We start from the raw sequence: 15,629 nt of genomic DNA on the forward strand, positions 1-15,629 counted from the left end.
CTGAGAACTTCCAGATAATGCAAGCTGGATTTAGAAAAGTCAGAGAAACCAGAGATCAAATTGCCAACATCAGTTAGGTCATAGAAAAAGCAAGGGAATTCCAAGTCTTATTTCTGCTTCATTGACTACATTAAAGCATTGGACTGTGTGGATTACAACAAACTGTGGAAAATTCTTCAAGAGATGCAAATACCAGACCATCTTAGCTGCCTCCTGAGAAACCTGTATGCAGGCAAAGAAGCAACAGTTAGAACCCGTCCCGGAACAAAAGACTGGTTCAAAATTGGGAAAGGAGTACGTCAAGGCTGTTACCCTGCTTATTTAACTTCTTTGTGCAGTACATCATGAGAAATGCCAGGCTGGATGAATCACAAACCAGAACCAAGATTGCCAAGAGAAATATCAACAACCTCAGATATACAAATGATACCACTCTAAACAGCAGAAAGCAAAGAGGAACCAATGAGTTGCTAAATGAAGGTTAAAGAGGAGTATGAAAAATCTGGCTTAAAACTCAACATTCAAAAAACAAAAATCTTGTTATCCAGTCCTGTCACTTCATGGCAAATGGATGGGGAAAAGGTGAAAACAGTGACAGATTTTATTTTCTTGATCTCCAGAATAACTGTGGACTGTATCAGCAGCCATGAAATTAAATACACATGCTCCTTAGAAGAAAAGCTGTGAAACATCTAGACAGCATATTAAAAAGCAGAGACATCACTTTGCTGATGAAGGTACCTATAGTTAAAGCTGTGATTTTTCTAGTAGTCATGTATGGATGTGAGAGTTGGACTATAAAGAAGGCTGAGCACTGAAGAATTGATGCTTTTGAATTGTGGTGCTAGAGAAGACTGTTGAGTGTCCCTTGGACTGCAAGGATACCAGTCAAAGGTAAAGGAAATTAACCGTAAATATTCATTGGAAGGACTGATGCTGAAGCTGAAGCTCCAGTACTTTGGCCATCTGATGTGATGAGTCGACTTATTGAAAAAAAACCCTGATTCTGGGAAAGATTGAGGGCAGGAGGAGAAGGGGGTGACAGAGAATGAGATGGTTGGATGGAATCATCAACTTGATGGACATGAGTTTGATTGAACCAACACCAGAAGGCAGTGAATGACAGCAAAGCCTGATGCGCCACAGTCAACAGAATCGCAAAGAACGGGACATGACTTAGCAACTGAACAACAATAACAACAGTCTATAATTATTGAAACCTATATGTGATCCTAGACCCTGTGTTTTCTTAAATTATTGAGACCTCAGAGAATTTTTGTTTATATATAATAGCTTATGTGCATGTATTGATACTTATATATTTCAATACTTACTAGGTACTGGAACAGGTCAGTTTTCATCCCAATCCCAAAGAAAGGCAATGCCAAAGAATGCTCAAACTACCGCACAATTGCACTCATCTCACACGCTAGTAAAGTAATACTTAAAATTCTCTAAGCCAGGCTTCAGCAATACGTGAACCGTGAACTTCCAGATGTTTAAGCTGGTTTTAGAAAAGGTAGAGAACCAGAGATCAAATTGCCAACATCCGATGGATCATCGAAAAAGCAAGAGAGTTCCAGAAAAACATCTATTTCTGCTTTATTGACTATGCCAAAACCTTTGACTGTGTGGATCACAATAAACTGGAAAATTCTGAAAGAGATGGGAATACCAGACCACCTGACCTGCCTCTTGAGAAACGTGTATGCAGGTCAGGAAGCAACAGTTAGAACTGGACATGGAACAACAGACTGGTTCCAAATAGGAAAAGGAGTATGTCAAGGCTGTATATTGTTACCTTGCTTATTTAACTTATGTGCAGAGTACATCATGAGAAACGCTGGGCTGGATGAAGCACAAGCTGGAATCAAAATTGCCGGGACTAATATCAATAACCTCAGATATTCAGATGACACCACCCTTATGGAAGAAAGTGAAGAAGAACTAAAGAGCCTCTTGATGAAAGTGGAGAGTGAAAAAGTTGGCTTAAAGCTCAACATTCAGAAAACCAAGATCATGGCATCCGGTCCTATCACTTCATGGCAGATATGGGGAAACAGTGGAAGCAGTGTCAGACTTTATTTTTCTGGGCCCCAAAATCCCTGCAGATGGTGATTGCAGCCATGAAATTAAATGATGCTTACTCCTTGGAAGGAAAGTTATGGCCAACCTAGACAGCATATTAGAAAGCACAGACATTACTTTGCCAGCAGAAGTCTAGTCAAAACTATGGTTTTTCCAGTAGTCATGTAAGGATGTGAGAGTTGGACTATAAAGAATACTGAGCACCAAAGAATTGATGCTTTTGAACTGTGGCATTGGAGAAGACTCTTAAGAGTCCCTTGGACTGCAAGGAGATCCAACCACTTCATCCTAAAGGAAATCAGTCCTAAATATGCATTGAAGGACTGATGTTGAAGCTGAAACTCTAATACTTTGGCCACCTGATATGAAGAACTGACTTACTTGAAAAGGCCCTGATGTTCGGGAAAGATTGACAGGGGGAGGAGAAGGGGAAGACAGAGGATGAGATGGTTGAATGGCATCAGCAACTCAATTGACGTGAGTTTGAGTAAACTCTGGGAGTTGGTGATGGACAAGGAGGCCTGGGGTGCTGCAGTCCACGGGGTTGCAAAGAGTCAGACACGACTGAGCAAATGAACTGACTCTCTACGTTTTCACATTTTATTCTTTAACTCAAACAAAAAAAGTTTCACTTTGTATTTTTTAATCATCATTTGCAATGTGGTATCTGAAAAATTCACCTCTGTGAATGTTTTGTAATCAGTTATGTTACATCCATTGATCAGTCTTGTGCTTTGAGTGTGTTTTTTTTACCTATGCATGATTTTGTACAGTGTACATTTTTCATTTGGGAAATATTGATTAATAAGTTAGGTAGATCTTTCAGATGTTGACACATTTTATTACAAATATCTGTCTGTTAATACCATCATCAATCTTATCATTGAGTGGCTGTCAAGATCTCTCTGACACAAAACTTTTTCCAAAATCCTTGTTTTGGCTTGAGAACAGATTTTACCACTCACAGCAAATAGTGTCAGTTGTTTTTCTTCAAGTTTCAAGTTTACAGAGTCATTTTTGAGAAAATGTCTATCAGATACTCAAGACTGAATGTAATCATAATTTTTCAGTTGAAACTTCAAGTAAAAATGTGGTTCCAGGAAATTATGAACAACTAGTTTAGCTCACCGGAGAAGGCGATGGCACCCCACTCCAGTACTCTTGCCTGGGAAATCCCGTGGATGGAGGAGCCTGGTAGGCTACAGTCCATGAGGTCGCTAAGAGTCAGACAGGACTGAGCGACTTCACTTTCACTTTTCACTTTCATGCATTGGAGAAGGAAATGGCAACCCACTCCAGTGTTCTTGCCTGGAGAATCCCAGGGACGGGGGAGCCTGGTGGGCTGCCGTCTATGGGGTCGCACAGAGTCGGACACGACTGAAGCGACTTAGCAGCAGCAGCAGCAGTTGAGCTCACAGTTCAGTTGCACCAGTGTTTATCCTGCAAACAACCATGTGCTTTAGTGTGTAGCAAAAATGCTTTTTGTCTGCTTCTCATTTTCTTTTTTTTTTTAAACTGGCATTTTTAAGAGCTAATGTGATAAAACTAAGACTTTTCACTGCTTTATTTAGTTCATTCTTAAGTGAAATTCATGCCACCCCACCCCCACCCCTACATGGCGGTCAAGGATACAGTGACTACTCGTTTACAGCCAGTGCCTCTGATCATCATAGGATGCCTGCAGGTTTATTCACCTTTGTTTTGCACCACTAGTGAAAATGTCAATGTGGTGAAAATAGCAAATAACATCTTGTAATTATTAAAAGAACGTTGTTCCCTGAGCCTATAGAAAATGTCTTGAGGAATGGCTACTTCTTCAGCTAGAAAATATATGATCGTTGAGTAAATCAAGTCTTGGTTATTTATTTACACATAATAATGAATCGGGGGGGGGGGGCTTCTGCTCCTGAGGAAATAGCTAGTCAAAAGGCCTAAACTGACATTTATATGCTATTTTGGGAGGTAGCTAAGGGAAGCTTTGTTGGTGTCCCCTATCACCCCATTTCCATGAGCACCAGACTGACTTTTCAACAGCGTAAACCTCCTGGAATTCTTTGTCTGGGAATGTTCTCTGGCTGCTGGAGCCTGGTCTGCCTGAGTGCCCTGGGCAAAGCCAAATAAATTAAAATAATACAGAAAATTCAGTTATTCAGTTGCACTAGCTACATTTCAACGGCTCAGTAGCCACATGTAGCTAGCCTAACCCTAGCCTCTTAATTTAATATGAGGGAACTGAGCTTTTTTGTGGGGGAGGGGATGCTACAAATAACAAAATTGTCTTCTAAAATTGGCTTGAATAATTGGCGTTTAATGTGCCCAAAGAATGAGTCCTCACAATTTAGCGGATAGGTTCTGCTGCTACGCACTGTTCTCAAAGATCCAGGCTCTTTCTGTCTTCCCATTCTGACATCCTCAAAATAGTGGTATGTGTCCTTCAAAGCTGTTAGAAGACTAGCAGTGTTCAAAGCATCACCTGACTGCCTAATGAAATCTAAACACTGGAAGAAAGAGGCAGCTCTCTTTGGGCATCATTCTTGTTGTTGAGGAGCAAAATCTTTTCAGAAGCTCCAAGCAGACTTTTGTTGAGTCCCATTTCACCGGAACTGACTCATATGCCCACGTGGCCAGAGAGAGGCTGGGAGTACCAGTCCCTGGTGTTTTTAACCTCTATAATGATAGAATGGCTCTGCTGGAATGTGAGTGCTATGAAGACGGACAGTCTGGTCTGGTTTTGTTTCCTTCTGTGTCCCCAGCTGCTGCTGCTAAGTCAGCACCTAAGTTAGTATCTGATGCTGAGTAGATATCTCTCGTTTTTGTCGTTCCGTTGTTAAGTCGTGTTATGCTGCAGCATGCCAGGCTTCCCTGTCCTTTACTCTCTCCCGGAGTTTGCTCAAACTCATGTCCTTTTAGTTGGTGATGCCATCTAACCATCTCATCCTCTTGTCTCCTTCTCCTCCTGCCCTCAGTCTTCGCCAGCATCACGGTCTTTTCTAGTGAGTCGGCTCTTTGCATCAGATGGCCAAAGTATTGGAGCTTCAGCTTCAGCATCAGTCCTTCCAGTGAATATTTATGATTGATATCTTTTAGCGAAATTAATTGAACAAGTCTGTGATGTGCCATAGAAATGAACCTGCCATGGAGGACTTTATGCTCCCGTCTTCTCTCTCTTGTTGTGATGCCTTGAACCAGGCTGTTGTGATCGATTGCTCTCAGAATTAACTGTTAGGTGGTATCCGACTTGGGTAATGAGAGTATTTGGCAACATCTTCCACCCAATCCCTCTACTGCTTAAACCACTCATTTGGTTTTTAATTTAAAAGAAGAAAATATAGATCAGGTTTAAGTTTAGTATTTATCCTTTTTATATAACAATTGTAATTTCAGGGACACAGAGCAAGCAGTTTCCACTCATTAAAATAAGAGTGGGCTCTAACTGCTGTTGGATACTATGTCCTGTGTGTATTACCCTGTGTAGATTTGGTTTGTGAGTTAGGAAGACTGAGATGCGGGCATCAAACAGGTGTTCTGAATTTCCCCAGTTAGGCTCACATCTCAAAGCACTTGGCAGCTGGGTGGATGACAACATCCATTTCTTACTTGAATCTGGTAACTGAACTGAGGCCACTCGGCTGGACTAACCAGCTGTATCCCACCCATCGCCCTGTGCTGGTTTCCCTGGCCCTGATCTTTATTGAAGCTGCTGCTGACTGAAGCTATTGTGTGGAAGGCTGAAATGAAACTTAGAATTCCAAGCTCAGAGCTTGTGATGAAAGTCAGAAATGCTAAGATTGAGCAGATGTGGCTTAAAGATGAAAGAAAAAAGTCTTTCAGTTTTAATAATAATGTATTCATATATTATGTCATACACAGGGCATTTTTTAAAGTTGTGGTATTTGTCTTTGGATTTGTTTCATCTACCAGGACAGCCTTAGGATTGTCATTTAATCTCACTAGGTGACTTTGTGCTGCTGCTGCTGCTGCTGCTAAGTCGCTTCAGTCGTGTCCAACTCTGTGGGACCCCATAGATGGCAGCCCACAAGGCTCCCCCGTCCCCGGGATTCTCCAGGCAAGAACACTGGAGTGGGTTGCCATTGCCTTTTCCAATGCATGAAAGTGAAAAGTGAAAGTGAAGTCGCTGAGTCTTGTCCGACTCTTAGCGACCCCATGGGCTGCGGCCCACCAGGCTCCTCCATCCATGGGATTTTCCAGGCATTTACTGGAGTGGGGTGCCATTGCCTTCTCTGACTAGGTGACTTATGTGCTCCTAAATGTGCCAGATGAAAATACTTCACAAGTTGGTGTTCTGGTATGTTCCATGTATTTCTACCGGACAAGTTCCATTAAAACATGCATCTGGTTTTCTTTTTGTTATACTTGACTCCCTGAAGTGAAAGTGAAAGTTGCTCAGTCCAGTCGTGTCCAACTCTTTGTGACCCCATGGACTATACAGTCCAGGCCAGAATACTGGAGTGGGTAGCCATTCCCTTCTCCAGGGGATCTTCCCAACCCAGGGATCGAACCCAGGTCTTTCACATTTTGGGCAGATTCTTTACCAGCTAAGCCACCAGGGAAGCCCAAGAATACTGGAGTGGGTAGCCTATCCCTTCTTCAGCGGATCTTCCTGACTCAGGAATCAAACCCAGGAACCTGATCCAGGAATTCGCATTGCAGACAGATTCTTTACCAGCTGAGCTACCAGGGAAGCCCTTGGCTCTCTGGATACCCTCCAATTGTATGGCCATGTTTTCTTCCTCTCATACAGTTACAGGCCTCATTTGTAATCAAGATTACTTTACAAGCTTTGAGAGTTTGAGCTAAGAGGAATAATGGCTTTCTAAATACTTCTTACAGGTTCTAGCTCAGTGACTTGTATAGAATAGGCACTTAATAATACTATTCGTTCAATTAATTGGTTGGGAAATGTTCTTGGACAGGTTCCCACTCTGAGCATTAATATGTATAAGCACAGAGGTACCTTTTATTCTAACAGGTTCCCTTCCCCCTTCCCACCCTGCCTTAGCTTATGTGATAGTGGAGTTCTTTATTTGGCTTTGTCACTTCTGTAGTCAATGATCCTTCTATTTCAATCACACCAGACCTAAATATATTCCTAGTTGTTTAGCCTTGGACATATTATAAAACCGGACACATTTTATTGATAAAATGAGAGTGATAAAAACACCTGCCTCATAAGACTATCATGGCTAGTGAATTAATACATGTAAACATTTTGTACAACCAACTGTTATTTCAGAACTGTAGTTGGTCAACCTCAGCTGTTGGTTGGCTATAGATACAAAAGTTTGGTGAAATCAGTGAAAGCATTCTGTGAGCACTAATGAGCTCTATGGAACTTGTGACAAGGTATGTTGCATATATTCTTATTATATTAAAATTGTGTACTACACATCATTTTTGTTGGTAAAATTTATAAAAAGCTTGTGTATGGATACCTGTGCACACAGCATTTTTGTTGTTTTAGACATTTACCACCAGGTAATACTGTCTCTACTTTTGTTCTTCAAGCTTATGGATGTTCCTCTCTCATATGGATAATGTCTGGATGTAGCCTGTAGCAGATGCTGTTGATATCCTACCCAGATCTCCTTTATTGGGCCAGTGCCTCCATCTCCCAGCTGCTGCGGGTATTGGCTGCTAATGACTCACACCTGTACCCTTCTCCAGAGGCCTGCCCTTGGCTGACAGTAATTGCCTCAACGAAATATATTGGGGAGATTATGAGATCATGCCCCACCACCCTCTCTGTTCCCTAGAGATGGCTCATAGCCAACGACTATTCAGGGGTGAAACAGCCCAGCCCCCTTGCCATTTGGACTGGGTGACTTCCTCAGTTCAGTCCACACTCTAGAACGCGTCACTGGATCAGGCTGAGGCTAGATTTCTGAAACCATATCTTTGCATGGTCCCTTTCTGCTTTCACTCCAGTTTCTCCTGACAGAACTCTGCGTATACTCAAGTGTGTAAGAGACACATCTCAGGCTCTGCACATAGGGAACTTGACCTAAGATATTGCTAATTTCAGTGCCACTGTTGTTTTCTTAGTTCTACCATCACTTATGAAACTAATTCCCTTTATTAAATAATCTGTAGCATAAATTGAAAGTGAAGGAGGAGAGTGAAAAAGTTGGCTTAAAGCTCAACATTCAGAAAATGAAGATCATGGCATCTGGTCCCATCACTTCATGGCAAATAGATGGGGAAACAGTGGAAACAGTGTCAGACTTTATTTTTCTGGGCTCCAAAATCACTGCAGATGGTGATTGCAGCCATGAAATTAAAAGACGCTTACTCCTTGGAAGGAAGGTTATGACCAACCTAGATAGCATATTAAAAAGCAGAGACATTAGTCAAGTCAAGTCAAGACATTAGTCTGTCTAGTCAAGTCTATGGTTTTTCCAGTAGTCATGTATGGATATGAGAGTTGAACGGTGAAGAAAGCTGAGTGCCGAAGAATTGATGCTTTTGAACTGTGGTGTTGGAGAAGACTTTTGAGAGTCCCTTGGACTGCAAGGAGATCCAACCAGTCCATCCTAAAGGAAATCAGTCCTGGGTGTTCATTGGAAGGACTGATGTTGAAGCTGAAACTCCAGTACTTTGGCCACCTCATGCGAAGAGTTGATTCATTGGGAAAGACCCTGATGCTGGGAGGGATTGGGGGCAGGAGGAGAAGGGGACGACAGAGGATGAGATGGCTGGACGGCATCACTGACTCGATAGACATGGGTTTGGGTGAACTCCGGGAGTTGGTGATGGACAGGGAGGCCTGGTGTGCTGCGACTCATGGGGTTGCAAAGAGCTGGACATGACTGAGCAACTGAATTGAACTGAGCATAAATTTCCTCTCCTTGTTTTGTTTTCTTGGTTGGACCATGTCTAATAGGCATCAAGCCTGCTTGTATCCTCTATCTTTGCATATTTAAGGTTCAGTTCAGTTCTGTTCAGTCTCTTAGTCCTAACTCTTTGCAATCCCATGGACTGCAGCACACCAGGCTTCCCTGTTCAATACCAACTCCCAGACCTTTCTCAAACTCTACGGAGTCACCATCTGCAGTCACTTTGGAGCCCAAGAAAATGAAGTCTGTCACTGTTTTCATTGTATTCCCATCTATTTGCCATGAAGTGATGGCACCAGACACCATGATCTTAGTTTTTTGAATGTTGAGTTTTAAGCCAACGTTTTCTCTCTCCTCTTTCACTTTCACCAAATGCTCTTTAGTTCCTCTTCACTTTCTGCCATAAAGATGGTGTAACCTGCATATCTGAGGTTATTGATATTTCTCCCTGCAGTCTGGATTCCATGTCCAGTTCTAACTATTGCTTCTTGACCTGCATACTGATTTCTCAGGAGGCAGGTAAGGTGGTTTGCTATTCCCTTCTCTTAAAGAATTTTCCATAGTTTGTTGCGATCCACACAGTCAAAGGCTTTGGTGTAGTCCATGAAGCAGATATTTTTCTGGAATTCTCTTGCTTTTCCTATGATGCATTGGATGTTGGCAATTTGATCTCTGGTTCCTCTGCCTTTTTGAAATCCAGTTGATGTACTGTTGAAGCCTAGCTTGGAGAATTTTGAGCATTACTTTGCTAGCCTGTGTCATGAGTACAATTGTGGTAGTTTAAACATTCTTTGGCTTGCCTTTCTTTGGGATTGGAATGAAAACTGACCTTTCTAAGCTTGTGGCCACTTTCGGGTTTTCTAAATTTGCTGATATATTGAGTCAGTGCTTGTACAGCATCATCTTTTAGGATTTGAAATAGCTCAGCTGAAATTCCATCACCTCCACTAGCTTTGTTTGTAGTGATGCTTCCTAAGGGCCACTTGACTTCACACTCCAGAATGTCTGGCTCTAGGTGACTGATCACACCATCACGGTTATCTGGGTCATTAAGATCTTTTTTGTATAGTCTTCTGTGTATTCTTGCCACCTCTTCTTAATATCTTCAGCTTCTGTTAGGTGATACCGTTTCTGTTCTTTATTGTACCCATCTTTGCATGAAATGTTCCTTGGTATCTCTAATTTTCTTGAAAAGATCTCTAGTCTAGATATTTAAGGTTATTCAACATCAAATTCCCTTGATGTTAATGTTTACCCGGTTATTTTTATACAATATTATAATGAATACCCCAGATTTTAGAATCTCAAAATAAGTTTCAAAGCCTAATTCAATTATACCTCCCTTTTAAATTTTAAAATTTTAAATTCCACAGGCTCCTCTGTCCATGAAATTTTCCAGGCAAGAATACTGGAATGGGTTGCAATTTCCTTTTAAATTTTGTTGTAAGAATTACCTGAGCTGTTTTTTCAACAATACTTAGCTCTGTGCCTGGAATGTAGAAGTGGTTAATAAATGGTAGCCGTTTGATTGATATTACTCTTTTAAGAGACTTGCCCAGACTGAACAGATGACTCATCCCTTACTCCCAGAGAACCCTAATATGTCCCTTTATAATTTTTCCTCTTCTCAGTGTCATCCCATGGTAAATTGGCTCTCCAGCGGAAGAAAAGACCTGACAGATAGCTTTTCCTGATTTTTTCTTGGGGAAAATACTCCTATGCTGTCCATTTCCAAGCTACCAAAATGATTTCACTTAACACAGTTTGAGGAGAGACACACATTTTACTCTTGGCAGCCAGTACACACCAGTTCCAGTCTCTGCTCTGAATTCCTAACTCTGAGCACACTAGATCCACCACAGAAGCTAGATGTTCCATAGATGACTAAAATATAGTTTTTAACTAGTTATAACTTGATTATATGTATGAAATTGGTGAAATTCCTTGATACCAAATTTTTGTTAAATAACCCATAACTTGTATTGGTTATATAATCCCCCTCTCCACCACCCCCCCCCACACACACAAACACACATGCATGCTGCACACACATAAATTGCCCATGTTATTCATGAATCAAAGAAAAGGAATTATTCATCATTATATAGTGGGAAATACCCACGCCCTCCCTGAGCAAGTTGTCTACTTATTCAGACGCAGACCTCAAGTTTGTGATTTACTGTATACATCAGTGGAGCTTAGTCACTTCACATCTCTTGGCCCCAGTTTCCTCAGAGTTGGAAGCCTAATTATTATATAATTCCATTTCCTTCTTCCCTCATTTTCCTCATTCTTGTATCAAACTTTTAATTGTAAATTATGCTAGATGTTTGAAACACAATAAGGAATAAGACTTGGCCCTGGCTGATGAGAATCTTACTGTCTTATTTTATTAATATCCATCCCACCGAGGCCATGAGTATGCGTGCATGCTCGGTCATATCTGACTCTTTGGGACTCTATGGACTGTAGCCCACCACGCTCTTCTGTCCGTGGAATTTTCCAGGCAAGAATACTGGAGTGGGTTGCAATTTCCTTTTCCAGGGGATCTTCCTGACCCAGGGATCGAAACCCACGTCTCTTATGTCTTCTGCATTGACTGGCAGATTCTTGCCAAACGGAGTTATACAAATGTGCCAAAGGCCAAGATTTTACTTCATTAAGAGTTTAGCACTTTGGCACATAAGGTATTGTGCTAATAGCTTTCTGTTTAAATTAAACAAGGTTGCCCTGATCACTAAGTGGTTCTCTTACTGATGTTAATGGTATGGAGAGAACCCTTGGTGAACAGCTTTGTTATTCTGCTCTCTGAGTTAGGCTCAGACTCAGTTTATAGAGAGGGTAGTTTATTCGGGACTATTAAGCAAATCTGAAAACATTCTTTTGCGTTTAAGAAGTACTTAACCTGATTCTTTCTTCCATATTTTGATAAGAAAGGCATGAAGAATGACTCTTAAACTTCTGTGTTCTCCTTCAAGGCCATATCTAACCATTGGCTCTAATGCCTTTGTTCTCATCAAATGTGATCTCTGCACTTAATTTTCAAAGCAATGTTGGTGTCCAATAGGAAATTACTGTTGGGAACATTTTTCATGTTGCTGAAAGCTATTTTTAAAAAGAGAATTTGTTTTGTTTTTGACAGGGGCTGATAATATCCGGAAATACTGGAGCCGCTACTACCAAGGATCTCAAGGGGTAATATTTGTATTAGACAGTGCCTCTTCAGAAGATGATTTAGAGACTGCTAGAAATGAACTGCACTCAGCTCTTCAGCACCCACAATTATGCACTTTACCCTTTTTAATATTGGCCAATCATCAAGACAAGCCAGCTGCTCGATCAGTACAAGAGGTATGTCTCACGAAGGTAACAACTCTTGGTCTGACTGTTTGTTGCACTTGTGCTGCCATGCTGGAATCTGAAAAAATTCCTGTAATTAGAGATATGCTGGTTATACTGCTTCTCAACATGAAATTTTAGGTTATGAAAAAAGAAAGCCTGTATTAATCTTATGGAAAGTATTATTCATATACCTCTAACCCCACTTCGAGATCATAGGTGGTTTTTTTTTTAACCATTTAGCAAAAGTTAGAGGATTTATCTGAATATATTTCTCATCTATTTTTGAGCGCTAAAGGCCTGGTTATTTAACTTTTGTTTTTTTAGCCTACCAGCTTACTTAGTTCATTCTTCTTTTCAAGGCATGCATCATATGTATTACCATGCATCATTCGCCCTCAGATGTCACGTTGTTGTCCCCTGTAATGCCCACTGCTTACTAGAAGCAGTGGGTACTATTCTGTAATCAGCGAGGCTGAAAATTGATGTCTTATCTTGCAAGTTCCATGCTACCGAATACCTTTTAATATGGACCCATTCTTTATCTTCCATATTTAATTTCATTTCTTAGCTTGTATCTCTCCTATAAAAGCATGAGACTAATTCTGGGCAGATAACCACAGTCTCAGCAGAGTTTCTGATTCATGGTACTAGAGTAATAAGATATACGAATAGCTTTCAAAACTTAAATGATAGTGAAGTTGAACCTTAAGTACAGTGAAATCTAAACTTTTGATGTGCTCCTTTTCACCTGTAACTCTCGGGATGTTCTATCACCACCACCTCCGCCTACTTCAAAAGTTCTGTGCTTTTTTTTTTTATTGACTTTAGAGTAATACAAGCCACACTGCCCTTTAGTCTGAAAAACAGATGAGGAGCCAAGGATATAACATGTTCTAACTCCAGACTCCTTCCCACTATGTGTGGGACCTATTGGCAGATAGCTTTGTCCTTGTGCCTGCTTTCTTACCTGTGAAATGCAAATAATGTGATTCTTTTTTAATGTGAAGTGAGTGGGATTGATTTCCTAATTCACTTTGAAGTATACTGAGTGTAGGAGGTACCATATACAGAGTATTTTCATTTATTTTAGGAAAGTAGTAAAGAAGGCAGGGATTTCGTATTAAACAGAGCTTATATGTATCTTTAGTTGCCTTATTCAGCATTAGGTAGTGCTGAAATACCGTACAGATAATATTAAATGATTAAGATAAAAAAGAAAAATACAAATCTGTTCAAACAATCAACAATGTGCAATGTAGTTGTGGTGCCTTCCTGATTGCTTCTTAAGACCTCAGGTACATTTTTTTAACCTCTTAACACCAGTTTTTCTGTCTGTAAAATGGATGTAATAGTGTAATGATGGTTAATTATAAATGTTAGATTAGTTTATAAGGTGATTTGCTAAAAAGGCATTGATATCCTTAGATTTACTATGGAAAATATATGAAAGTATTACAGAATATACATAGACCATATAACATCTTGTGTGTATTAATAATACATGTTTAATAACATATTATGTGTAGTAATACACAGATGTATTTATACATGAATAAATACAGGTTATGATATGAAATAGATATTATGTAACACTTCAAATCACTTTAAAGACATGTGCTATAGCTGAAAAGATTTTATTTTGCTTTTAAATTAGAAGCTGTTTATATGTTTCCATAGACATCAAAAAGTGAAGCTAATATGTTCCATAAACCTAACATATGACTCATAGTAATCCTCCATAGGAATTAAAGACTGCTACATTGAATAAAGGTAGCTTGTAACAATTAATTGCTTAAGAGTATGCCATGTGATTGTTGGCTGGCTGCCTCTTCTAGGAAGAGGACAGTTATCTAACGTCTGTCACTTCAAATTTTTGTTGAGACGAGACAGAACCGAGAATACACTCGCCTGACAATTCATTTTTTCAGTAAGAAGAGGTTATGAATGTAGGGTAATCATAGATATACTTTGAAAATTATTCTAAGCTTGTATATACTGGAGCATATGTGTCTTTGACTTTGCTTTTTATTCATATCCATTTTAAATGAATTTTCTACAAAATTTCCACTTGTGGTGGAATTTGCAAATGCCATTTTGAAGACTGCTCTAAGTAAAGCATTTCCCTGTGATTACACACACACATACTACACCAGGTGCATGTTTATGCTTTAGACTGCCCTAATTGAATTCATGGACAAATTCCATTGCAGATCTTGAACTTGAGACATAGTGAAGTGCTCAAACTTACTTTGAATTTGAGAGAGAAAGAAATGGAAGCTTCCTGTTTTCCCCATTGCTTGTACGACAGAGGTTTCTCTGTGTAGTATTATGATGCTTTCCTGAAATACTCCTAGGAATGTTTTATGAATTAATACCTTTGTGTTAGCATAAAAATGGAATTATGAAATTAAATCTTAAAATTTTCATAAATAGTAACCTCAAAATTGTTGGGAGCAGGCATAAATAGAAGAGGAGAGAGAAGATTAAGAAGTAAGCAGAGTTACATGTTATTAGAAATGAGTTGAGAAGTGGTCATCTGTTTATTACTTCCTTTCCTGAGCCTAAAGGTATTACATGTCCTGTGCTTTGTTGTGTATAAACATTTCTATTCATTTCTACCTGCTAATTTGTGTGCACTAATTGCCAGATGCTAAAAAGATGATGTTTTACTCTGCAAAATACCTGTGTATTTTAGGTAAAATTCTGTTCTTTCAGGATCAGGGAAAATGCATTCAGTTTACCAAGAAGCACGGAACAGTACTTTGACACAGTTACAAAAAATGAGGCATACTTTCCTACTCTCATTGAAATTATTGCATTTTGTGCTTAATGTATTTGCAAAAAACTTGCAGTTATTTACCCTATATTTCCCTACTCTCATTGAAATTATTGCATTTTGTGCTTAATGTATTTGCAAAAAACTTGCAGTTATTTACCCTATCACTCAAGTAAAACTGTAAAAATTCATTTATCATTTAAGAAGAATATCAGTTTACTCTTGAGCTTAGAAACTGGTAGGAGCTGGTGAAAACCATAGGAGAAAACTGAATTATCACTAGGATTCCCACAGAGGGTGAAAATCCTCAGGAAGTTATATATTTAGTTCCTCCCTCTGCAGTGCAAGTTTTGCTAGGTTTGTATTGAGAACTAAGATAGGAACAATGGTTAAAATTATGGTGTAACCTACAGATAGAGAGCAACAGGCCCCATTATTTTGTTGCTTTTTTAGAAAGCAAGCGGAGTCTTGTGCATTGCATAGTTTTCCTTTCTGTAATATACCTACTTGGTAATGATCTGTGTTTAACTTACCAGAATTTTAAGATTTTATGCCTTGAGACTGGACAG

The 15,629-nt window shown here is 39.7% G+C and overlaps 1 protein-coding gene across 1 annotated transcript in view; it reads left to right on the forward strand.

Moving 5' to 3' along the window:
• The window catches only part of ARL15 (ADP ribosylation factor like GTPase 15), a 464,282-nt gene that overhangs the window by 228,927 nt on the left and 219,726 nt on the right, over positions 1 to 15,629 (forward strand). The window contains exon 4 of the mRNA XM_061393544.1: positions 12,085 to 12,293. Within this exon, the coding sequence (XP_061249528.1) occupies positions 12,085 to 12,293 (209 nt within the window). The remainder of the gene's footprint in view (positions 1 to 12,084; positions 12,294 to 15,629) is intronic.

The sequence above is a fragment of the Bos javanicus genome, chromosome 20 (assembly GCF_032452875.1).
Source record: "Bos javanicus breed banteng chromosome 20, ARS-OSU_banteng_1.0, whole genome shotgun sequence".
In the NCBI taxonomy this organism is placed as follows: Eukaryota; Metazoa; Chordata; class Mammalia; order Artiodactyla; family Bovidae; genus Bos; species Bos javanicus.